The following is a 27532-nucleotide window of genomic DNA, read 5'->3' on the forward strand; positions in this document are numbered from 1 at the left end:
GGATTGTGCCAAGCACAGCAAAATATGATGACTTTGACAGATCAAATATCTCATGAAAAGTGTTGATGGATTATGATGGTTTATTACCTATTTTTCTTGAAAGCATAATGAAGAAGAATGATGAAATTGTCAGTTTTTAAAAATATTGGAGCCTAAATTGTCCTCCAAATCTGGGATGACTCGTACATAAACTGAATATCACATTATACACTATCAGAGAGATATTTGTGGTTAGGAATCTTTTTTCTATCAGGGGCCATTTCAGTACTTCTTAAGTCTTACTAATGATAAATGGCTGACATATGCGCACCACTTGCCTCTTCTTGCATAATAGCATCTTATCAGCTTGTTGCAGCTGGAGCTTCCCAGTGACCCACATCTAATGAGTTCATACTGCCGCCTGACCCAGCCAGCCCGCAACGCTCGGACTACGCCGGCAGCAGCTACCATCACTACGTGACCCACATCTCCATGGTAACAAGTCCAAAATGGCACCCGGCATGGAGAGAGGGCTTGCAGAGGAGTGCCATGCTGGTTGGTAAGCGTGAGTTCACGCAGACAAACGGCGCAGGATTAGGGTGACTTTCCTGCACCCCGCCCTCCTGCGTCACTGTGCAGGCAAACTAGGCCACGCTTCATTGTTGTCCTATCGTGATGACATGCAAAGCTGCCATTTTCACGCCGCGCTGCCATATGAATATGTAAACTCAGAGGGGATGGGGAGGAGGCAAAGCCAGTCGAGATCGTGATGTTAGATGCACAGACTGCTGATTCACATCTACATGAATTCTGCGTCCGTGCATGGAAGATGAGACTTAGGCAAGCTACCACCACAAAATAAACAACACGTCAAGCAGAAAATCATGGTTTTTAAAACAGAAATAGGACTAATTTCTTTGTTCATCGTAAAAAAATCAGTCCATGCACACCTAACAACCCTAGTTAAAGGTTTTTTTTATCAATTAAAAATGACTAAAGGTTGAATAAAGTAAATACAAATTATAGGCAGTGTTCCAAATCACTCCCTCTCACCTATATACAGAGGATCTAAAGTTTACACAACCCTGTTCAAATGGCAGGTATTTGTGACACATTTTCGCACGTTTTTCAGAGGGACTAAGTGGGGCAATTATGAACAGTTCAAAATAGCAGTCAGTAGAAATAAATATATAAATAAATAAAATGCCAGGAAAAGCCTACTAGAACATCAGAATTTTATTTGGGGTTGATCTCTTTAAATGGTACAGGTGTGTGCTGACTGCCATTTAACCTGAGTTTGAATGTGATTGGTAATAACCACAGCCACGTCCCCAGTTATAAGAGGGTTTGCACACTTGTGCAGCCACATTATCTCAGCTCTACAAAGTCTACACAGGAAGACCGAGATTCAAACCCAGAACTTCAGAACTGCGAGATAGACATTCCAACCATGAGCCCACCGGACTGCCTATTTTAGATTTTCCTTTATCAAAATCAATTTGTCATTCAAATCTTAACCCCCCCCCCAATAATGGAAAAACCAAAAATACTGGTTAGAGATTAGGTCAGGTCAGCATCATACTCAGTTATTGTCCATATTATAAAAAGAGGAAATTACAAAAAAGATACATTCCGGCGGCACGCCGGACGACTGGCTAGCACATCTGCCACACAGTTCTTAGGACCCGGGTTCAAATCCGGCCTCACCTGTGAGGGGTTTGCCTGTTCTCCCCGTGCCTACGTGGGTTTTCTCCGGGTACTCCGGTTTCCTCCCACATCCCAAAAAACATGCGTGTTAGGTTAATTGAAGACTCTAAATTACCCTAGGTGTGAATGTGAGTGCGAATGGTTGTTTGTTTATGTGTGCCCTGCGATTGGCTGGCGACCAGTTCAGGGTGTACCCCGCCTCTCGCCCGAACATAGCTGGGATAGGCTCCAGCACGCCCGCGGCCCTCGTGAGGAGAAGCAGTACGGAAGATGAATGAACATACATTTCCTTAGTATTGACCACTACAAATAGTCAATGTTTACAGGTCCTCAGGCACTTCCATTCCCATAGTTATCAAATCTCTTCCTGTTATAATAGAATGAAGGGATTCGTAAAATGATGAATATGGCATTGTCGATGTTTTAAGCAATCCGTTTTAAATTTTGATTGAAAGAAAACATGATTTGCCCTGGATTCAGGCATTCCAAACCAGGGAAGAGGGTTGCGAAGGAGGGAGGGGTCTGCTCCCTGTTGTAGCACGTGATTGGCCGAATTAGGTGTCAATAAACTTTACACTCGCAAAAACGGCTGACGAAAGACAACCGCAGGCGGAATGTTTTTTGAAAGTAAAATCCACTCTGGTCATGCCATGTATTTTGAGCGCTTTAACATTATTTTAATTGTGCTTATTCTTGTTGGATCGCTTGTTAAAAATTTGAATGGTACACATAGTCGAAATGGGCAAATTCTAATCATGAAATGTTCGCTTTGTTGATACTGTTGAATTTACTTTGAAGTGACAAACCCGGATATGGCATTTGTTATTACCGCCATCTTGACGCCCTCTTTCCGCCTTCGTCACGGGCGTGATGTACGCACGGCAGCCACAGGAGCTCCCAAATCGGCAGGGACGTACGCCGCTATTCTCTCTCTTTCTCGCTCTCTCTCTCTCTCTCTCTCTTTTTCTATCCCCCCTGTTACCCCGCCTCTCGGAGAAGAAAGAAAAAAAATACAAACATTAACAGCGAGGTAGACAAATAGTCACAGGCTGGAAACTCCGATGGATTAGTTTTAATTCCCCCGCACACCACCACCATCCCACCTCCTCTCCGGTAAGCACGTTTCGTTTATTTTCCTACACACGAGTTGCATTTCAATTGCTTTCACCGCCGCCTGTTTTTTATTTATTGATTTTTTTTCAGATGGGAAACGCATAATGCAGAATGTAACCTACAGATGTATAGAGATCTGTTAGTGCCAGGAGGTGATGATGTTTTTTGCAGCGGGATTCAGTGGATGAGGAGGTGGGGGGACGGGGGGACGGGGGGTGTGCTCTTGTGTTGCAGCAGCTGGGATGGATGCACTGCAGTCGGAGACGCGCTGACCGCACAAACAGTACACAACAAGGCCCCCGCAGACACCCTCCTGTTGATTTAGCTGCAAATAATTGCCTCCGATGGCCAATTAAAGCTGCTCCCTAATCGGGTTATGTGTGTCAAGTGCGTGCAAGGGCGGCCCGTCCATCTTAAAACTGGAATCAAAACACATGATGATAATGATGAGGACGAGGAGGAGGAGGAGGACGACTGGATAGCCGGAGAGATGTGCATAGCAGAGGTGGAAAAAGTACCCACACTCGATACTTGAGTAGAATTAAAGATATTCAAAGTAGGAGTATTGATTCCCCAACTTAACATGAGTAAAAATAAAAAAAAAGTTTAGGCTCTCAAATTCCCATTCATCCTTTATGCAAGAGGCAGGGTACACCCTGAGCTGGTTGTCAGGCAATTGCAGGATTTGACTGTCACTAGCAGTGTTCCCCTGCATGTTTTTGACATGGTATTCGCAAATTCACCTATTTGCGGATTTATTTTTGGAACATGTCCTTCATTATTCACTGAAAAACTTACCTATTCACTATTTTTGTGCTCAGGCCAAAAGCCCTGTCTGATATTGCATTAATAAGTATTGCATTAATACTATAATGCATCTTAATGCCAAGGAACTATGTTGAAGTGAAGGGAAGCGCTTCATTTAGTCAAACCCCGCAAGACATCATCTTTTGTGTGGGACCTTAATTCAGCGAGTATCACATGATTAACTATGTCTTTGCCTTATTATGGAAAGTTGACTTTTAAATTAGTTCTACACAAATAGTTGCTTCTCTGCGGTGACTTCCAAGTGGATCTTTCGTGTTTTAGTTCCAAAAATGGTCGAGCTGTTCGGAATTTACATAATACCGCCCCCGCTTCTATTTGCTCCGCCCACGTCTCGGGATCAAGGCTGGGCGGAGAGCCGCCATTTTCATGTGATGGCTGGACTACGCCGAAACGCTTTCACGTCAAAGCTAAAAAGCTAAGCGTACGTGCGGTGTTGGGTGCAGAGATTCGCGTCAGCGAGCTGCGTTATCAGCGTTAACTACTGATAAACACAACATACAGGGGGTCCTCGGTTTACGGCGGAGTTCCATTCCTACGTCAGTGATGTAACTCGGATTTGCTGTACGTAAGTCGGAACGCTGCATGGTCTAGAACTAATGATCAACCAATCACAATCAAAGATGGTGCCTTTGAGTTGGCAGGCTGTTACAACAGCTCTGCGATTCTCATAATTTGTAATTTTGCACCTGTTATTTTTTTTCATTGATGTTTATTGAGCAATGTGGATTTTGTAAACCCATTGTGGACTGTTTTTCACCTCTTTGGGGCTGTATGTGTCCCGAAGGGGGTTTGGGCAGTGATGACAGCGGGCGCTAAAATGTAGTAAAGTAAAACGAAAGAGACGACAAAATTTGACTTGAGATTTCGATCTTGTTGCTTTCTATCATCTACTAACAACTTCACACAAAATATGCAACCAGCGGTAATAAAACTGTTTACCTCTTGTATACTGCATGCCAATGTAAAGGGAGCTCATGTATATTTTAATTAGAAAAGACTTATTTAATTTAGGCATTTATGATTATGATTTTAATCCCTGTCTCTTATGTTTGATGAAACACAGTTTTTTTACATCTATGGTTGTTCTTGTGCTATATAAATAAAGTCGAGTGGAGAAGCATAGGCTAACGCAATAATAAATTTAGAATTACGGTAAATGTTTGTATAGAAACAGGCCGCAGGGGTGGATGAGAGCCGCATAGAGTTCGTAAAGGCTCTGGATGTTGCGGGGCTGTCCTGGTTGACAAGCCTCTTCAACATTGCGTGGACATCGGGGACAGTGCCTCTGGATTGGCATACCGGGGTGTTAGTCCCCGTTTTTAAGAAGGGGGCTGTGTGTTCCAGCTACAGAGGGATCAATCATACTGATCAGCTTCCCTGGAAAGGTCTATTTAAGGCTTCTGGAGATGAGGGTCCATTCGGAAGTCGAATCTCAGATTCAGGAGGAACGGGGTGGTTTTTGTCCTGGCTTTCACCCTCAGCATGGTCCTGGAGGGTGCATAAGTCTACATGAGTTTTATGGACTTGAGGAAGGCGTTCCACCATGTACCTCGGGAAGTCCTGTGGGGGGTCCTCCGGGAGTATGGGGTACCGGACCCTTTGATCAGGACTGTTCGGTCGCTGTATGACTTGTGCAAAACTTTGGTCAGCATTGCCGGCAGTAAGTCGGGGGGTTGGACTCTGCCAAGCCTGCCCTTTGTCACCAATTCTGTTCATCACCTTTATGGACAAAATTTTTAGGTGCACCCGAGGCATAGAGGTTGTTCGGTTTGGTAGACTCAGTATTGCAGTACATCTCTGCATTTTGTTGTTCTGGTGACTTCATCAAGCTGTGATCTACAACTCTTGCTGGAGCGGTTTCCGGTCAGCTGTGAAGCAGTCTGATTCTATGGTCCTCAGTCGGAAAAGGATGGAGTGCCGTCTCCAGGTCTGGAAGGAGGTCCTGCGCCAAGTGGAGGACTTCAAGTATCTTGGGGTCCTGTTTACGAGCAAGGTTAGAATGGAGCAACAGATCAACAGTTGGATTGCTGCTACGTCTGCAGTGATGCCGCCTCTGTATTGTCTCTTGTGGTAAAGAAGGAGCTGAACCAAAAGGCGAAGCCCTCGATTTACCGGTCGGTCTACGTTCCCACCCTCACGTATGGTCATGAGCTGTGGGTTGTGACCGAAAGAACAAGATCACAGATGGGAAGGAGTGTCAGAATCTGTAAATGTCTAGCATAACACTTGAAAAAGTGACACATTTTGCGGAAAAAGAGTCCTTGATCCTTGGGGTATTTTGACGAAAAGCTTGTCACATACTATAACACCTGGTTTCTGTTTGAAATAGTGGAACAATATACTGTATTGTATGTCTCCTTTAGGTAACTGGAAGCCTAAATTATCCATAGGTGTGAAGGAGAGTGTGAATCCTTGTTTGTCTGTGCCCTGCGATTGGCTGGCGACCAGTCTAGGGCGTACATCGCCTCTGGCCCAAAGTCAGCTGGGAGAGGCTCCAGTTATCCGCGACCCTCGTGAGGACGCCAAAAGTACTTCCAAGTTATCACCTTAATGCAAAGTACGGATATCAGAGATAGAGCTGAGCATTTCTGGTGCAAGTCTGACTTGTTTGTCTGTTGTTATTAAATTCATAGTGGGCATGCTTTTTCTTTGGTTTTTGTGTCTCTGTCATGGATGAGGCTTTAAGGAAAAATGCCTCGAAAACTCTTAACAAAAACTGAGTTGGAACCGCGTATAGTGCACTCATTTTGCTTCAAGACAGGGTTGATTAATGATCAATTCCACACAATCGACGGAATTCTGAACGATTTAATTGATTATTATGCTCATCGCGATCACACGGTGTCTATATGTGACCCACTTGTACTTTCCGTAAGTCATTCCATACTTCTTTTGCCACATAATCATTGCCCGAAGTGCAGCACATCATTATTTCCAGTGTATTGCTAAGAGAACCATTGCCCTCTACCACTGGCAGAAGATGTGGAAATGTTTGAATCCCCCAGTGAGGACTAACACTGACATTTGTGATGAAAAATGGGGGGGTTCTCCCATTTTCTTCCACCAACCTTTTTTTCCTATCAGGAACCATTGTAGTTTTTATAGTCTTACAAATGCTGTACTGTGCACCCCCGTCAATTCGCTGCTCACTATGAACAATTTCACCTCTTCCTGGTTTTTGTGCCCTTTCTGTAACACCCGGAGATGCCATGAAATGGCAAAGTAGTAATTGGTCTCAAGGAAGAACGCTGAAGTGATACATCTCAACTGAGAGATGAGTTCTGTATTTTGGGGAGGAGGAAGGGAAGTTTAGCCTGGGTTGTTTGTGGAAGTCACAGAGAGTCTAAACTGCATGTGTACATACCCAACATGCACATTTATTCAAAGTCAAATCTGTATGGCATTTAATTTTAAGGTTACTGTTGGAAGATGAGTTTGAAATGATTGTAAAGTGTTTTGGTATCATACAGTATTTTGTGGTATATTTACAGTTTACACAAATATTTTTTGCTACAGAGATATGAGCCGTTGTTCCACCGATTCTTTGGCTTTGACTTGCGAGCGCAGACTTGAGATATGAGTGCTGTATGGTGGCAGTGACTCAACTCATTTTACAACAAGCAGCAGTTTGGCAGATACAATTAGTAAAAAATGATTCAACAAAGCTTGAATCCTAGCTGTTTATTGCCACTCCCACTTGAATTTTGCTGTCAAACTAAACATAAATATTTAAAGGGCAGTGTTAAAGCCTTCAAAAAGCGCCTAAACTGTATATAATGTTGAAAGTGGATAATAAATCTAAGTTACTGTACTTTTTAAAAATAAAACCTCTGCCTCATTTTTGATGGACACTTGACTTGAGCCTACGACACCACTGTATTTTAATGTTGGTCGTTACGGTGGTATTTGGAGAGCCACGGAATTTTTTTTGAGGTGGAACACAGTGTAAAAAGTTTCAGAATCATTGCTTTATTGTATATTGTCTTTTGGGGCTTTTTATAACAGCTCCTTTGAGGTTTTGCTCTTAGAATTGGATGACGGACCGCATGAAATGCAATCACAGGGCCATTTATGGCACACTGGCCGTAGGTTTCGCACCGCCTTTGTTACGAAGGACCGTCGGGCTGGATCCCACACATCCACTTTGTGCGATGCTCAGCTGTGCATTTCTTTTTTTTTATAACTGGCTCTTTTCATGGAGATCACTTTGGAAGAGCAACACTGCCCGGCATTGTCCGGTTAATCTTGCAGCCCGGTGAAATGCGGCCATTGTCTTCTTGTTAATACACTGAATAAAGTCGCTTGTCTGACACAAGCAAATATTGTAACTATTCGGACGGGCGGTGCCGCCATAATGGGGGAGATTGTGGCGTCCGGTCAACACGCGGGCCGAGTAGCGACGGTCACATTTTAACTTGGCATTGCGGAGTTGAATAAGGTCCCGTGTGACGTCAGTGGAAGTGGGGGTGTGGGAGGTGAGGCCTCAGTCATATGAGCGTAAAGGGACCCCCGCACTTAAAGCTTATGATTCCAAAATGACTTATGATGACGCATAAGTTTACTAAGACCACAATACAACAACGATTAGGTCTGTTTTTGTTTCTAAAAGCGTCAAGGAAGCGAAAACAATACATCATAGTTATACATTGTTATATGAACGCACAATTGCGAAAAATACGCCAGTAAAAATTGAATGAAACGTAGTTTGTAAAGATGGATCGCTTGTCATTGATGACTTTTCACGATACGTCAGCACGTTGGACGAAACGTCAGCGCGCCTCACTAGAGCTCTGTTCAGCGGTCGTTTTATTCCGAACAGTACTTAAATATTTGGGGAAAAATGCGAGACCCCAGCGCACCTCTTGTGAGCTTTGTTCAGAGACTAACAATTCTGGACTCTATGTGGGGAAAAATGCCTCCAAAAGCCCCACAGTATTTGGTTAGGTTATCATGCAAAATGTCATCATATGCACTTTAAGCCGTTTGAACAGTACAAACCAGTTGAACATACAAAATGAGGACACTTGCAAGCGGCTACAATAGGCCAAAACCAAAAGTCAAGACCATCACAAAGAGACGAACCGGTCATGTTCCTGATGTCACTCACGAGGGCACCTCTTAAAGGCACCCAATGTACAGTAATAACTCTTTATAAAACCAGTTAATTCCTTTGCATTCGCTTTGATTCTGTTTTTATACAATACAGTGCTATTTTTTGGTGTGAAGAACAAGTTACACAAAAATGGCGGTGGTTGCTTTGGGGCTAAAACAGATGAATGGAATTTCAATACATTTTATTGCAGAATATTGATGTTATCTACAAGTAAATTGGGTTGGGAGCTTGGTCTTGGAATGGATTAAAGTCGTATGTCAAGTCCTTCGGCTACCAAATTCCATAACTCCCTCACATTATTTGACTCATTTTGGATGCGCTTTGTTTTTTAAATGGCATACTGGAAAATTGTGGTTTTGTACACTTTACCCTTTCGCAGAATGACTGATAGATTACATGTGTAGTTTCCATTACATTACTACCGGAGTACTTTATTTAAAAAAAAAAAAGTCACAATTTACGACAGTACAAGAGGAAGACAAGCTGTAAGACGTGTGAATCCTTTTAAACATGAAACATACCCTTTAAACCTCAGCCAAGGCCAATGGGAAAAAAAAACTTTAGTGTTCTTATGGTGATGTTAAACAGATTAGTCTCAACGGCCTCCTCCACCGAGCTGAATGACAAGCCTGCAGACAGTTGGACATCAACAACATCATAAAACGCATGACTTGTGCATTACGCCAATAGCAGCCATTCAAAAGTAATGAGATTAGCAGTGGTATTCTCCTTTATTCCACGCTATTAGCAAAATTGCTCTGTGTTGTTTCACTGTATGTTGCACAGGATTAAACACACTGTGTGACCCTGGCATGACTCACCTTTTAATTTACTAGTATGTTGCTCTTACGTTACTATGAATGGACTTGTATCTCATCACGGCTCCCAGCACTGTGCGTGTATGTGCGCTCATGCCTAAATTAGGGCTGTTATTTCAGTGAATTAATTTCCAGTTTAGAATGATAAAGTGCTATCTTTTGAGGCCTTGCATCCAAAATTACAGCACATTTGATTACTTTTGCTAAAAGATCATTATCGCCCAAACTTCTGTCAAGCAAACTTTTGCCATGTCCTACATGTTATGTATATGAAAGAGCATAATTCAGAGTTATTGTACTATGCCTTCCTCATTTTCATGTCTACTAAATTCACAGGGAAAATGAATCTTGCAGCAGCTTTGATACACGCCGGAAACCTGTCTTGGCCCGAAATAAAGGTGTACAATTCGGCTCCAATTAAGCAGTCTTAAGATATTTCGGTAATGAATGTATCGTACTGAAAAATCTTAATGCTTGTACCGCTATTAGACGTCGTATTGCCTAAACAACCGTTTCGGCAATCCCCGGATTGGTACTGGCCTTCTCGATGGGACGAAACAAAACATTTCATCGTTTGTCAGAGTCTGAAAGAAGTTTTCTTTTGAAAATCAGGTGCATCTACCTGTAAGAATGTCAAACCACTCATCTCATGATGATGATGGAGTAAAATGACTACAAATCAAAAGGGGGCGGGGCTAAATGGAAAAGAGAGACGATTTGTGTATAAAACGTTTATTCCTTAATAAATGACCAGATTTTGATTTTCAGTAACAATTTAGCTGCTTTCAAAACATCCAGTACATAAAATTGTGGTGGGAAAAGTTTGGTTAGTGTCAAAGTCCCATTTTCAGGCTCCATGTTGACATGAGGATGATCTACCACCTTGTGACGTTTCCTGCCTGCCTGCGTCTTAGGGTGAAAGTCCCCCTAACTCGTGTCCGGGGTGGGCCACCATAGAGGTATGGACTCCTCAGAGGCGTTAGAATACAGTGACGTGTGTTCTCGCGAGCTTGTTGTGCTCATGGGAGAATCGAGGCCTGCATCTACAATGCTATCATCTGTTTCTTTAGAGCGGGGAGGGGATTGTGGTTGTGATGAGCCGCGTTCTCTGTCACACTAACCCAGAAATCACGTCATCAGGGCTTTCATCTTGACATGTCTGTCCACATGGTAGCTTCATCCGTGTAATTCAGACAATAGATGTGAGAGATTCCGAGAGATAAATTGTCTTCAGTCGCAACTTTTGATGATATGAACAAGTACTAAATCGGCCATCAAACGGATTCCCATAAATCTGTTAATCCCCTCAAAAGAAACTGTCCAAAGACGCTGTGCACGTCCGCAAGCCTCATTTACTGCAGTCACATGCCCCCACAGACATGATTCATATGCAAATGTTTATAAAGTGAATGCGGGGCCAAATTGCCAAAAAGACGGCATGTCTGTAAAAATTGTACCAACTGCAGAATGGGGTTTGGATCCATTAACCTTCTGGCAGTCGCCGGCCTTTATTTTACTTCAAGAACATTTTCATTACTTCGTAACGGTGGTCTTGTGTCTATCAAATGAAATCAACAACTAATGTAATTAAAAACATTCTGCACAATACTACCTTTTGATCACAAGTGACAAGCATATGGTAAGGGGGAGAAACCCAGCGCTGGACTCCACATCAGTCACAGAAGATGCAAGACAAAGTCCTTGCGTCACAAAAGGTTTGCCACTAGCCGCAACAAGCTCATTAGTCAACCTTCTGTTTTCATCCGGTGCTCCTTTTTGTCAAACATCACAAACAGGTGGCCTTAAATGCACCACACCAGTCACAAAACATGCAAAACAAAGTCCTTTGTTTCAGAAATGTTTTTTTGCGGCTAATGCAAGGAGTTAGCTTAGCAGTCAACTGTTTGCTTTCATCCAGTGCTGCTTCTTGTTCCAAACATTACAAACAGGTGGTCTTAAATGCACACCACCAGTCACAGATGATACAAATCAAAGTCCTAGCGCTACAAAGTAACAGCATGCTACATCTTGACACCGCACTTTGCGAAGGGGGGACGCCAGCCCTCCTCTTTCATCTTTAACCACTTCATACAGAAAAGAACATGGATTTTTTTTTATGACTTTATGTTGTTTGGTATGTTTTTTTTTTGTATTGTCTTTGTCACAGTAGCCACTTGGAAAAGTACAACCCCCAATTCCAATGATGTTGGAACATTGTTTTTCTTTGGACTACAGTGATTTGCAGTTCCTTTTCAACCTATATTCAATGAAATACATTACAAAGACAAGATATTTAATGTTCAAACTTTTTGCAGATATTCAACACTCATTTTTAATTTGACACCTGCAACACGTTCTAAGAAAGCTGTGACGGGGTCATGTTTACCACTGTGTTACATCACCTTTCTTTTTAACAACACAGAGGATACTAATTATTGAACATTAATAATGGAATTCTTTCCCATTCTTCCTTGTAGTACGACTTCAGTTGCTCAACAGTCCGGGGTCTCCATTGTCGTATCTTGCCCTTCATAATGTGGCACACATTTGCAGTGGGAGACAGGTCTGGACTGCTGGCAGGCCAGTCCGGTACCCACACTCTTTTACTATAAAGCCACGCTGTTGTGACAGGTGCAGAATGTGGCTTGGCATTGTCTGAAATAAAGCAGGAATGTCCCTGAAAAAGATGTTGCTTGAATGACAGCTTATGTTAATGGTAGCTTCATAGATGTGGAAGTATACCTTGTAGGTCACAATAAGCGATCAATAGACAGGGGTTTATGTCCAGATCTTCTCAAGTTCTCCTTGCTGTGCAACCTCTTCAAACTGTTCCCACCACAGTGGAAACATTCATTTGTGTTGTTTAATCCCGTCTAAATTGTAGTTTTGAAGTTCAGGATTCTGTGTGTTACATTGCGTAGCCAACTTTGTCCGCTCCCCTTGTGCAGTCCCCCAAGGCGTGCACGGAGCAGCCAGGCCAAGGAGGCGATTTAGGCTGTTTTTCACTTGTAAATGCTAAACAGGGCTGAAGGAATTCAGTCACACACTGTGTTGCTTTTGGCTTGTAACTCGCATGTCAGGGCTCCAGTGTCATCCAGGACATCCCTGTTCCTGTACTAGAAGCAATTTATCCATTTTCTCTATGAATGAGTACAACATGAAGAATTTGAAACATTTCCTCAGGAGATATCAGTCATGAGATTATTATCGGGCACATCTTTTACACAGGAGACTTTACGATGTGTCAAAAAGGGAGTCTTAAGCAAAGGATTGCTCATGTTAGCATCTCTCCATTCTCAGCAACTGTAAACAATTAGCCATTTCCCTGGCCAACTGGCTGCTAATGTTGATGAAAGACAACCGAGCCGTCTGACATCTGCGTCGTATTTAGCCGCCCAAAAGCAGACCATCGGAAACGCACACAGGTTTATCTGGGTCTTTAAGGAGGGTGTGGCTCATTTTTATATTGGCAAAAGAGCAAACCTGCTTGCGTATTAGGTCTTACGAGCACATGCACAGACACCCGACCTGAATGTTTTGTGGACACAATTATTCCTTTTATTAACAAAGGATGCACTCCAAGCAATTTGTACCAGTCTTGGGCACAGTTGACACCGAAAGTCCGATTGGTTTGACAAGTTAGTCTTTCAATCTAAGCTCAGCAAAGCTAAAGAATAGACATTACCCAGTTCAGGCACTAGTTTAACTGGGTCTTTAAGGAGGGTATGTCTCTTTGTAATGAGCAAAAAAAAGCAGATTGCCTTGCTTATTACGACGACGGCTTTGAGAGGTCGTACGCTCTCCACTCATGAGATGGGGGAAATGTGTGTGAGCAGCCGGCATGTGTGGCTGGGAGCGAAAGGAAAAACAAAATCAAATGGCACGCCAACCTTGTAAATGTAATGGCGGTGTGTAAAGTCTTTCAGCGAGTGCGGCTGTGCTGCTAGAAAAATAAAGCGAGATAAGTACAGCTTGAAGGTCTTTAATGGCATAGTCGTTGGATTTTCTCACACCACACACTCATCGGTTGGACACATTAGGACTCGGTGGCAATAATGTATCCCATTAGGAATCGTCCGATTTTTGTTTATGATCCAGTATAACAATTGTGAAACAAGAAAACAGGTTCCATCAATAACCTCAGCTCGAATAAAACTATCTTGATTTTGACATTGAGGACGGAATCAAACGAGCCAATCAATACTGTCCTTGGGCACGCACGCCTGACACTTCATATTTGGATTGTTTGTAGGCATTTAGCCCACTAAGGTAATGGATAGTGCTACGTCTCGCTAAAGCGTGGTAAACTTCACTGAGCTTCATCGCGGTAGTTGCAATACATTTCCAGGGCTCCAGCACACTTGAGCACATGTGTGCAACGTTGATTTGACATATAATCACTGATATTGTTTGTTTATTACAAAGAGCGGTTACAAGCTTACTCCCTTGACAGTTCTGACATAGCGAACATCACTATGTGTGGGGGATGAGTATTGATAATTGCCACTTTGCAGAGTTTAAAAAAAAAAAAAAAAATGAATGATGGGACAGAAAGTTGGGACATTTGCAGAAATTCAGTGTTAGTGTATAAAGCACGAATGATTCAGTACATCTCCACCACATTATCTTCTACTGTGTAATTAGTTGTGCAGCTTAGTATGGTGTTTCATTTCAGCCTAATTGAAAGATTGTTCCGACGACCGGCTCTGAGCCTCCGAGGAAGCCGCTGAAATAATGGAACATTGAATCATAATTTCCCCACTGGTGTTGGCGGCTATTCTTCCACCCCTTTTCCTGCTCTTCTCTAATTCCACGTGTGTCTCCTCCACAGAACCTAGAGAATGGGCTGCGTCCAATGTAAGGATAAAGACGCAGCAAAACTCACCGACGAGCGCGACGCCAGCCTCTCTCACCACCCAGGCTACCGCTATGGCGCCGACCCCACCCCGCAGCACTACCCCCCCAGCTTTGGGGTAACCACCATCCCCAATTACAACAACTTCCACGGCGGAGGCGGCGCTACGCAGGGGGTCACCGTCTTCGGAGGTGTGCACACGTCCTCGCAGTCTGGCACGCTGCGCTCCAGAGGAGGAACAGGTGAGATTTCACCCACAGAAAAATGACAGCCAGCAGGGCTTTGAAATCTGTTTTAATTTCACTTCATCTTAGATGACCGCGTATGTGCTGTGAGTTATTGGCACAATTAAAAACACTCGTGAAAATGTGTTTAGAGGCGCTGCCTCGAAGGCCTGAAAGCTGTTGGAATAACACGGGAGAGGTTGGTGATGTCGCTTAGAAACTATTTCAACCATATATTTTGCTGAAACAATGCGCATGGTGGTTTTATCAGTGTAAATATCAAATTTATTTGGGGCCACAAATGAGTCGGATACTTACAGGACTGACTATGAACCCTCACTATTCGTGGGGATTAGGGAGCAACTCCTGATGCCAAAATTTGCAATTAATGGACACTCCCTCCCAATTCTTTTTTTCATCACCTGTGTTAATAGTTTAAACCCTAAATATATCCCAATTTATGATTCCAAAACACTTCAATATCATTTCAAACTCATCTTACAACGTTACCTGTGGGATTCGATGAATTAGAGGCTTGGTAATCAATTAGTTGGAATACATTTCAGTTTGAGCAAGTAAACATTTGAAACAATAAGCAATGTTTTTTTTAATGAGCAACTGCTATTCTCTCTAATTGAGTCACTAAGTACTCTTGACCACAATTTTAATGAGCTGTAAAATCTTAAAAATTCACCTGAAAGTGTTTGAATTTCGTGCATTAAAGTGACTGCATTAAAGGTTCCTCGAGGGAGAGAAAATTCCTTGAGCGTTTTTCTTACTCGCAGTTGAGTAACTAAATCCTACTGGTCACTATATGAGAAATACATCATTGAGCACAACTTTAAAGTGCTAAAAAAGCTTTAAAATCACTCTGAAAGTGCGTGTGCTTTTGCATAAACCCAAACCGCAAACCATACGCCAAGTGCAGGATTCAAACCCAAGTCAAGAGTGTCGTCTGCGTAAACCAAAATGGTGGCCTCGGGTTTACTATTTATACCTGCTTCCACCACTTCCTAAAGGCCAGAAGAAGTCTCTGTGGTAGAGGAGTGTCAAGCAGAAAATGTTGACTTTACTAAATTGAACTAAAACGCCGTCTGTTAGCAAGTCCTACTTACAGTGGCACTTTAACCTTCTGAGTTGCGCCTGGGAGAAACTCTGCCCTACTTTTCGGAATAGCGAATGATGTCAAACGAGGCCCGTCACGTCTGAAATATTTTGTTTTGCCATTAACCGCCACTCCTAATAGATTCATCGAGCGGGCGCAAAATGGATGTCCACTAGTAGCTGCGAATTAATGGAAAACAGTGTGACCCAAATGATCGCTGGCGCCCCGCAAAGCACATCTTAGAACCAGAAAACAGACACGGTGCTGCGTGTTTTGTAATATATACAAGTGCATAAATTATCACCAGCTCCGGCTTTGATGTCAACGCACAGCCGTTTTCTGTGGCGTCAGCATCATATTCAGTATATGAATACTCACCGCAGGAGAGCCAAATTGATCAAATGATCAACAAGAAGATAGAAACATGCAATATATATATATATGTCCACCCATTTTCCGTACCGCTTATCCTCATATATCGCCATATATTTGTGGTTTGGTATTCGCAAAGTCGCCTATTCGCATATATATATATATATATATATATATATATATAAAATATATGTGTATATATATATATATATATATATATGTGTATATATATATATATATATATATATATGTATATATATATGTATATATATATATATATGTATATATATATGTATATATATATATATATGTATATATATATGTATATGTATATATATATATATATGTGTGTGTATATATATATATATATGTGTGTGTATATATATATATATATATGTGTATATATATATATATATGTATATATATTTTTTTTTTTAACCTGTCATCCTGTATTCGTTACAATACTCTCCAAATTCCCTGTCTTTGTGCTCAAGCTAAGGACATATTAGATGGAATATGTGGCGTAGTGATGATGTTAAGTTTAATTCATTGATGGTGTTTTTCGTCTGCGTTTGAGCTGTCCTGTTACTGAATGTTGGTGGTCCTTAAAAGCATCTTCTGCACAGTCAATGTTAAACTGAAAGTATGATTTGGTTTCTCTCCGGATGCGGCTACTAATAGCTGGTGTAGTCTACATTGCCAACAGTTGTTATTGTATCTAAATGCCTGTAGGTGACTTTCATGACTTTGATCGGAATGATTTGAAATGGTAGCATTTGTGTAAAGTGCTAGCGCGCTTGTTTCTTTGACTGTCTGATGTCATGTCAGTTTGTGTAAAGTAAATAAATCAATCCAAATGCAATACCAGTCTCCATTTGAAGTGGTGCCATCTTGTGGCATCTATAGGCAATTAGAATCCCTTTCAAGGTGGGGGGGGGGGGGGGGGGAGTGACGAGTCAGTTATTTTCAAATTTTCACTAAATGCGGCAGGGCTTGGTCCCTATCACCCACGAATAGCAGGGGTTCAATGTACAAATTTTTTCAAATTCATTTTACCGTTATTACGATTTTGATCAAGTGAAGGTGGAGTTTAAAACTAAACGAAAAATTAAGCAAAACGAACGAAAAATGTAACCGATTTCACAAGTGAATCTGTAATCTGATGGAAAAAGTCACGGTAGCGTCGTCTGCTGCATCTGGTGGGGCACTGACTGCCCCTAAAGCAAAACATCGCTTCTTTGCCTCGAGCGATGTCGATTGCAACCAGATTACATAGTGTGAGTAGTTGTTTCAAGACCTGCTGAAGCAATTACAAAAGCATAATACAGTACATACATAAAACGTGGATAAAAGGAAACAATAGTAGTAAAGATCAGAAGCTGTGTGTAGTTAGTGAAATAAAGCAGCAAATGAGATGAAAAGGAAGCAAAGTGTGGGATGCATTGAGATTTCATAACAATGTGTTCTGCACATGGACTGATCCAATAATGAAAACCACAAGAAAAAAGACCAACGTGCTAAAGGCCAGACTTATCACGAACCCCTTGGAGGTGACACCAGACTGATCCAAGACCACCCTCCTCTTCCTCCCCCAATAATGCCCTCTAGCTCCTCCTGGAGGTCGTCCAAAGCTCAAAAACGTATCAACATTGACCAGAACCTGCCAATCAGTCCCTAAGCTTGTGGCTTGGTTCTGCCTGCAGGGGTGACGCTATTCGTGGCTCTCTACGACTACGAAGCCCGGACCGACGATGACCTCAGCTTCAGGAAAGGGGAGAGGTTCCAGATCCTCAACAGCACGTAAGCTTGAAAACATCTGTGTGACAGCACTGGGGAGGGCGGAGTCCTGATTGTATGATCAATCTGGAAGTCGCATGCAAAGGGACCACTGGCAAATGTATTTGGAAAAAAGGTTGTAGGTCACCCAACACATATACACTACATGGGTCAGTCTAGAATTTGAAGGCAGTTTAGGAATCAACATTTTTGAAAAGCAGACCATTTCAGGCATTACTACATACAGCAAATATTTTAAAAACTGCACATATCCTTAGTCCCTGTACATTTGTTGTTAGTGAGAGTTGACAGGGCTAAAGTGTAAAAATTGGCCACAGATTTCCGTGCCCCTTGGCGCAAAAGCCTGCAGGATGTATTTGCAAAAGTCTGCAGGATGTATTTGCAAACAAATGTGGACTCTGTATTAAATACAAGATACAGTATACGTATATTCTAAATAAAGATTGAACAGGAACACACATTTTCAGAATTCCACATATTTTTGTTCCTGGTTCATGTCACATTAGCGCTTGTTGCTTGGCAGCGTTCTTAGGGTTCAAGTGTAAGAATGGGCATTTGCCAGTCTGCCCACTCAGGCCTAACAGAGAGCCTGCAGGAACAGGAACGACACCTATTTATTTGGATTTGCAAATGAATTCCTACTCCGTATTAAATAGAAAACATCAGATATGATATCTAATAGATGACTGAAAAGCAGGGCGACTGTGTGTTTCTCCTAGAGGGAACAGTCTTCTTGGTCAGAACGAAACGTCACAGTCCAAATATGGCATTGTAAAGAATGTGTAGCGTTTTGTATTGATTTTCAGTAGACCCTGAGCGGCCCCATATGTGCCCCTCACTTCCTGTCTGTCGTCGCTCCCGACAGAGAGGGCGACTGGTGGGAGGCCCGCTCCCTTACCACAGGTGGAACTGGTTACATTCCCAGTAATTACGTCGCTCCGGTGGACTCCATCCAAGCCGAGGAGTGAGTAGAGCCTTTTTTTTTTCTCTCCCTTTTTTTATATAAACGCTATATAAGACGCTCGCAGAGCCTCTCATTAATGTTTCAGGCTTCATCTCATAACGGGTGCAGTGAGAAATGAAAGATAAATGTTTAAACGACGGGACGCTTTACAGTAACTTTATTCCTGCAGCTGGTATTTTGGTAAACTCGGCCGGAAGGATGCGGAGAGACAACTGCTGTCCAACGGCAACGCCAGAGGCACGTTCCTGATCCGGGAAAGTGAGACAACCAAAGGTACATATGCCACCTGCATTCAGGGGACATCTGCCTCAAAAGCGACATCACGTGAGACCATAAAATGTATAGAGATAAACTCCACACATGGAATTATGTTGTATGTTAGTTTCTATTTGTATTAGACTATATTGTTATTCGTTATTTTATTTATGACAACATTTTTTTTACTGTCCCTAATTAAATGTGTTACATAAAGTTCATTTGCAACAGGTGCACGAAATTGCAAGTGCAGTAGTCCCCCGCATAGTCGCGGTTTGGTATTCGCGAACATTTCCAAATGATTTTTTAATTACTACTCTGTGTGTGGTCTCGGCTCCAGGGGCCTTCTCCCTCTCCATCCAGGACTGGGATGACATCAAGGGAGACCACGTCAAGCACTACAAGATTCGCAAACTGGACAGCGGCGGTTACTACATCACCACTCGAGCCCAGTTCGAGACACTCCAGCAGCTGGTGCACCACTATTCCGGTGAGCTTTCGCCAAGAGTCCACGTTTGGATCGGCACCAAGTTGTACCGCTTCATAGATGCGCGTCTCCGTCATGTCTCCGGCAGCGAGGGCGGCAGGGCTGTGCTGCCGGCTGATCGTTCCCTGCCACAAGGGCATGCCCCGTCTCACCGACCTGTCCGTCAAAACCAAGGACGTTTGGGAGATCCCGCGGGAGTCGCTGCAGCTCATCAAGCGTCTCGGCAACGGGCAGTTCGGCGAAGTCTGGATGGGTAAGTGCCTTTGAATAAAATAAGTATAATAACATCAGCTTTACTGACACATTCACCAACAGCAGCGACCTGAAATACACAATTTGTAACAAAAATCACTGTTTACTGGTAGAGACTAGAGCGGTATTAGTTTAACAATATGTTATTGTGGTTGTCATTTAAAATACAATTTCAAATAATAAGAAGAATTTATTAAATATTATTAAGATAAATTTCAATAATTGAAAATTGAATTAAGTACTCTTAAATTAAATTACATCATACTGACAGGTATTGTTAAGGTATAAGGTCGTCGCTTGCTTACCCTATTTGGCTACATGCGAGTGGCAAAATATTGGAAACTCTCAGTATGATGCAGTGCAAGTTTATACCACTACAAATTTGAACATCCATTATTTAAATTAAATTTTTTGAAATGCTATTTTAAGACCGCTCTTACTCTAATATAGTAAAGTTCTACCCCACTACAAATTTGAGCCCCAATTGATTAAATTTAAATGTTATATTGTATATTATCTTTTCTAAATTGAAATCTATTTTTATTTTATGAAATGTTATGATTCATTTTACATTTGATTTGAAATTGTATTTTTTTTCTTTAATCTGTTTTATTCTTTTATTTTTTTCATTATTCCACATTTTCAATTGTGTTTTTAAAACAGCTCTTTGTGTGATATACTGTGCACAACTACAAGTTACCGCCACAATAATAGAAATATGTTTCGATAAATACGCCCGTCAAAACTGAGCATCGGTGTTATTGTAAACGTATTGCAAAGGATTCTCATTATGGAAAGACTTTGCAGTATCCCGCCTTGCGTGTGTACCCGATAAAGTGTACGAATAATCTGAGACAAAGATTATTGTGATTTTGCAGGCACGTGGAACGGCACCACCAAGGTGGCGGTGAAGACCCTGAAGCCGGGCACCATGTCGCCCGAGTCCTTCCTGGAGGAGGCTCAGATCATGAAAAAGCTGCGGCACGACAAGCTGGTGCAGCTGTACGCTGTGGTTTCCGAGGAACCCATCTACATCGTCACCGAGTACATGAATAAAGGTACGGCGGCATGCCATCGATATTACATACTCGTCCCCACGTGCCGTGTACATAATTCATGAGCGCATATGAACCACACCAGTAGGTGTCCTCCAGATATAGAATGGCGCCAAGGCTACCCCTGACTACGGTGATGACAGCAAGCGAGCTTCCCGAGCTTCCTCAGTCGCCACAGCAAATAAATAACTGGGGCTAAGAAGTGTAACTTTTGTGGCGGGAAATCCCAGCACTGATCTCAACTCACTTCTTTTTTTCTCTCTTTTACTTTTCTGTTGTTTTGGGTCAAAATGCGCACAAGTCAGACTTGATTTCACGGCAGCTTTCATCCGGCTCTGTGCTGCTCGCGAGCCGATAAAAGAACAGAACAACAACAAGGAGAGAGACATTTTCAAAAATGGTACTGCAAGAAAATTGTAAGGATGCCATAATAATTGTATGTACAACAAGTTGAATACCGGGCAAACTCGTGCTTTATTCAAAGCATCTTTTTGCAAATAGAGCAAGTGGGTGTGTGCAAGGCAGCCAAGCGGTGAGGAGAGAAATTCCAGGGAAATACACAGACACAACCATTTGCACTGAAACTCCTCCCATCGACAAAGCTGTACCAAACTTATGTATGTGACTAGTCTGAGTATGACCTTGAACTTCTCTCCTCATCGCTTGTCAACGTCTCACACACACCACTTGCTCCACTTGCTAAAATGAGCTCTGATCAAAACATCTGATTTATGTCACATGGAAGGATTTACAATGTATGCGACGGGTTGGTGTATTACCTTGACCTCTCTCCTAACCGCTTGCCCACCTCACACACACCCTGTCACTCCACTCACAAAGAAATTCTCGAACTAAGCATTGGCTTGATTCGTATGACAAGGGAGGAGTTACAATGCACGTGACTGGTCTGTGTATTTCCTTGACCTCTCTCCTCACTGCTTGCTCGCCTTGCACACACCCACTTGCTGAATAACCCATATGACTGGTAGACTTGTGACATGTGGCAAGAGTTACAATGCACGCGATGGGTTGGTGTATTCCTCCTGACTTCTCTCCTCACTACATGCCTGCCTCGCACACACCCACTTGCGCCACTTGCAAAAAGGTGCTCTGATAAAAACATTACTTCTCAAGTCATGTTCGGAAAAAAACTACCTGTATTATGTTCGCTGGAGTTGTCTCACGTAGGACGAGTTGAAACGTACGTGATGGGTCTCCTCACCGCTTGCCTGCCTCACACACACACACACCGACTTGCTCAACTTGCAAAAAACTCATTTGATAAAACCACATGATTTGTAGCATTGTGTCATGTGTGAGGTGTTACGCCGGCGTGACTGGTCTGTGTAATTCCCCGAAACGTCTCTCCTCTCCGCCTCACATACACCTACTTGCTTCACTTGCAAAAAATGCTCCGTATAAAACATGATTTGTCGAGTCGTGTCATGTGGGGAGAGTTACAATGTGCGTGACAGGACAATATCTAGCTATGACTTCTCACCGCTCGCCTGCCATGCACACACCCACTTGCGCCACTCGCAAAAATTTCGTCTGTTTATTGACATTTTGACATAAGCGAAAAGATTCAAGAGACATAAGAGAGAAATAATGTTGTGTTTTCTGTTTTCCAGGGAGTTTGCTCGACTTCCTCAAAGATGGAGAAGGACGAGGCCTGAAACTTCCCAATCTGGTGGACATGGCGGCTCAGGTGTGACATCATAGATAAAACTTTCTTTGCGGTCCTTCAAATTGGGGGACGAAACAGGACGTACAGGATGGGCTTCTGTCGCAATTTGAAAGGCTGTTAGCCTAGCGGAACAACAATGGGATGAATGAGCGTCCATAAAACTGACTCCCAATACGAAATTAGGGTTAACAGCAGTTTGTAATTCATAGCGTTGCTTGCGAAGCCCAGTGACAACAAAAAACGGGTGGCGCGTTTGTGTGAGTTTATGAATGCTTTCAGCTTGAATCCTTTTATAGGCATTCTGTGATAAGATGAAACAAAATAACACAGTCAAACTTCCCAGGTGGCAGCTGGCATGGCGTACATCGAGAGGATGAACTACATCCACAGAGACCTGCGCTCTGCCAACATCCTGGTCGGAGACAGTCTGGTGTGTAAGATTGCTGACTTTGGTCTGGCCAGGCTCATTGAGGACAACGAGTACACAGCGAGACAAGGTAGATTACGCTGATGAAAATGTATTCATTCCTTACTGGAACTCTGTCCTCAACCATTTTCTCATAAGGAAGTGGTTAGGAGATGTGTTCAGGTTTAAACATCTGTCTTTGCCATTTTTGTGTTTTCACAAATGAGCTAGTTATTTGTCGTGGTCTGGAAAACACATGCACACGTGGTCACAGCATGGCAGCGCCACGAAACAGTGCAAACGTGCTTTTCAGTGGTCGCAGATGATATGCATTTATGCTCTAACACAGTACTTCGCAAACATGTTTTACAGTAAATACCACCTCAAAAAATACTTAGCTGTCCAAGTATTAGCATAATGGCCAACTTGAAAATACAATAGCGTATAAAGCCTGCGTTCATCAAAAACGAGGCAGCGGCTTTATTCCTATAAAGTAAATTTAAGCCATTGTGACATTATGTGCTTAAAAAAAATTGAAAATAAAAAATCTCTACTTAAATAATGCATTAATTAGCATTGTACATAAATTAAATAATAATTTACCTTAATAAATATTTGAGAGCAAACAGTTCTAAAAGATTAAATGCAAACGTACTGTACTGACCTGTACTTAGTAATCTACTGGACTTGAAAAGCAAAAGTAATTTACTGTTCTACATTTTCAAAAAAACTTTAAATAAGCTGTATGCATAGCAAAAACTTCATTCTAATGTTTGCTTGTGTTTCATGTTTTAAATAGATTTTATTGTATTTGTTTTTAATGCAAGGATTTTGCATACCACTAGAGGGAGCCCACTGTTCTAACACGTCCATCCCAAAACAACAGATGGCGCTTTGAGCTCGTAATTGTAAAAAAAAAAAAGCAAAAAACATTTTAGCCAATCATGAGCCAGAAGAAAGTCATTTCCATAAAATGCACAGTGACGATGATTCTGAAATGTCACGTAAACATTTGCATTACTTGAGATCCCTCCGAAATGTACCTAAAATGACGCTAACATGACTCAATGAACATTAATAAATGTTTATAAATATGTTAACAGTGAACACAAAAGACTACGCAGAAATGTATTAGTAATATTGCAATGCAAACTGTTAAAATGACATCTTTTGGAATGTTTATGTGACTTAATAATGTTAATAAATTTGTGAAATAATGAATTCATAATACCGCTTGGAAATTATACAAGGTTAAATAATTTTTTGGGAAGTGACACTTCTGAACTTAATAATACTAGAAAATGTTAGTCACACTTTTTACAAACAACGCTAACATGGCTTTTCGGAAATTGACTGTACTTAATTTCATTAGAAGTGTTTGTCACACTTTTTGTAACAACACTAGAATGACTTCGGAATTATATTCAATAACCTGAAAGATGTTAGTAAATGTATTTGATAACGTTAGAAATGTTTGAGACATTTTTGTAAGTAGCGCTAGCATGACTTTGTAAGTGTATTTAATAACATTAGAAATGTTTGTCACTCTTTTTGTAAACAGAACGAGCATGACATTTCTAAAATGCATTTAATAATGTTTGTTTGTTTTGTAGGTGCAAAGTTTCCCATTAAGTGGACCGCTCCCGAGGCGGCGCTGTACGGGAAGTTCACCATCAAGTCCGACGTGTGGTCCTTCGGCATCCTGCTGACAGAACTTGTGACTAAGGGCCGGGTGCCCTATCCAGGTGCGTCTTTTTTTTCTTTTTAAATTCATGCATCGCGTGTGACTGTTAATGTCCGCCGAAGCGTCAAGACTCTAAAAACAGACCACTGTGTTGCATAATGTACGGTAACGTTGTGCAGGAAAAAAAAAAAAAAAAGATGCCTTCAGGGACCCTAAAGAGGGCAACAAGCTCTCTCCCCGGCATGTTTTCATCATCCGGTCCTCCTCTAGTCTTGCTGTATTACCTTCTTTAATCCCTGTAGTCATCCTCTAGCTCTTCTAGTCCTTCTCTAGTCTCTCTGCAGTGCCCCTCTACTAACTGTCGTCAACCCTCCTAGTAGCTCGTGGTCCCTCTAGTCCTGCACTATTCCCCCTTTATTCCCCCTCTCGTAACTCTCGAGTCCTGCTCTAGTAGGTCTTGTGTTCCCGCTTGACCTGCACTTGTCCTTTGGACCAGCACTATACTTCCTCTAGTCCCCTTCTAGTCCTTCTCCAGTACTCCTCTAGTAGCTTGCATCCCACTCCAGTCCTGCCCTAGCCCTCTCCTAGTTCTTCTATCATCCTCCTCTAGTCCTCATTCAGTCCCCTTGTAGTACTCCTTCACAACAGATAAAAGATGCCCAAGATGACTGGAAGCGAAACCAAAAGCGGTTCAACCCTCTAAAAATAGACGGTGGACCACTTTCCGTGTTGCGCGCAAGTGAGTTTTTGATGAATTATTAAATGTGGAACGCAATGTACTTTACTCCTGTCCCTGTCTCTGAAGAAGTCACACTTTAGTTCAGTCAATGATGTATTCCAAATGTTTTGTCCTATCAAGACAACATTACAATATTACTTTCTTATAGACCTTTTCATAATTTCCGTAAACAAAAGGCACCAGGGTACGTCTGGGTAGCAGAAAGTTATTGACTACTGCTGACTTGAACTGAAAATAATGACAAAAACTTGTTTGGGTTTGTACCTCCAGGTATACCCCAAAAGGTTCAAGTTTTTTTTTTTTTTTTTTTTTTACTTCAAAAAATAATCAAAACTTAATCCAGCGGATTAATTTTAATGATGAAACAGGTAGGAAAAAAATCAGTGGAGTCTTTTGTTTTTTTTCTTATCAAATTGACAAATTTATGTACTTAAAGCGACATTTTTCAAAGTTACTTGTTAGGTGAGGAGTCTTATTTTACATGTAATCAGGTTAGTTTTAACGAGAGATAAGACAAATGTTTTTGATAAGATTTTGAGTTTTTGCAGTGCAGAACCTGGCCCACATTACAAAGTGTACATAAAACGTTACCACAAAGATCCACTCCGTTCCTTTTTTTTTATTTTTATTTCCCCCCCCGACGACACCAAGCACCCAGACGCTCTTCTTCCACCAGTACAAATAAATAACAAATCAGCATTTGAACGCTAAAGGCTTCAAATGAATCAGGGTTGTCCAAACTAAAGCCTGGTAGCTATTTGCAGCCCGCAACGCTGTCTAAAAAGTGGGGGTGTTGTGACACCCATATCCCCCATGGGTGAAACACCCCTGACAATTAATAGGACTACCACTACTACTAATACATTTATTTTATATGGAGCTGTTCAGCTATGTAAGGATGCAAAGATATTATTTACCACATGACAGGAATAAACTCCATGACCTTTGAGAAGCAAAAATGGTTTCCCACTTAGTCTACGTCATGTCAAGACTTATCAGAGAGGTCACGCCAGATTTCTGAAAAATCTGCTAAATGTGTCTCATCACCTTTAAAAGAAAGCTGCGACGTAGCAATTTTTCAAAATAACTGTAATATATAAACTATATACAGTGGCACGATGGATTGGTTTTGGCATGTTTAATACATTTGAGTCGAAGAATGTCGGTGGCCCTTGCATCCTTCGATTTTTATGTATGCGGCTCTTGGAGCAAAATGTTTGGACACCCCTGAAGTAAAGTCTCGCCCGTTCGGTCCAGGTATGAACAATCGCGAGGTGCTGGAGCAGGTGGAACGTGGCTACCGCATGCCATGCCCGCAGGACTGCCCCACGTCGCTGCACGAGCTAATGGTGCAGTGCTGGAAGAAAGACCCAGAGGAGAGGCCCACCTTCGAGTACTTGCAGGCCTTTTTGGAGGACTACTTCACTGCCACTGAGCCTCAGTACCAACCGGGGGATAATCTCTGAGTGTCTTTTCCTAACTGTCCAACAGAGGGAGCCAGACACCCTGCTATCCTCTTTCTCACACCCAGGTGACTCTGTAAAGCTCATCCAGTCCTCTTCCAAGCCTCATCTCACACACACACGCACACACACACACACACACACACACACTCACACAAAGGCAAGATGACTATCAGGAAGAAGATGGGCCTACCATGGATGCAAAAACACGACAATGAGCGGTGTAACTTGTACATAGTGTAAATACAAAAAAAAATAATTGCTTGTTTACTTATTATTTCTATTGGTTCCATTCAACATTCTACTTTTTGATAATTTTTGGAAACAGTTAATCCATGATGCATTGTAAGAAAGCTTGTAGGTAGGCTGAAAACATAAGTTAATGTGGATAATATCATAGTAATGTAACATGAACAGGCCCCTGCACCTGCTTTTTTTTTTTTTTTATGGCGAATCCTCAGAATGATGAGCAAATGTTGACAACTTGCTTCGCCCACATAAGAAGGGGGCAGGCAAAAAAGCTTCACAATATACCATCGCCCATCTGTCTACGATTCCTGCTTCCCATTTGGCCAAATTCCGTAGTAGGAGTACGAGCCCTGGAATTTGCTCAAAATGGCTACTTCAAA

The 27532-nt window shown here is 42.1% G+C and overlaps 1 protein-coding gene across 1 annotated transcript; it reads left to right on the forward strand.

Moving 5' to 3' along the window:
• Window positions 1–2525: 2525 nt before the first annotated feature.
• fyna (FYN proto-oncogene, Src family tyrosine kinase a) lies at window positions 2526–27164 on the forward strand. The gene is made up of 12 exons (XM_061795244.1): window positions 2526–2799; window positions 14390–14655; window positions 17818–17914; window positions 18777–18875; window positions 19045–19148; window positions 19471–19620; window positions 19706–19870; window positions 20748–20927; window positions 22556–22632; window positions 22955–23108; window positions 24631–24762; window positions 26698–27164. Exons 2-12 carry the CDS (start codon window positions 14400–14402, stop codon window positions 26904–26906), a joined length of 1623 nt encoding a protein of 540 aa, XP_061651228.1. The 5' UTR covers window positions 2526–2799; window positions 14390–14399; the 3' UTR covers window positions 26907–27164.
• Window positions 27165–27532: the final 368 nt, after the last annotated feature.

Source organism: Phyllopteryx taeniolatus, chromosome 13, assembly GCF_024500385.1.
Source record: "Phyllopteryx taeniolatus isolate TA_2022b chromosome 13, UOR_Ptae_1.2, whole genome shotgun sequence".
NCBI classification, from domain to species: Eukaryota; Metazoa; Chordata; class Actinopteri; order Syngnathiformes; family Syngnathidae; genus Phyllopteryx; species Phyllopteryx taeniolatus.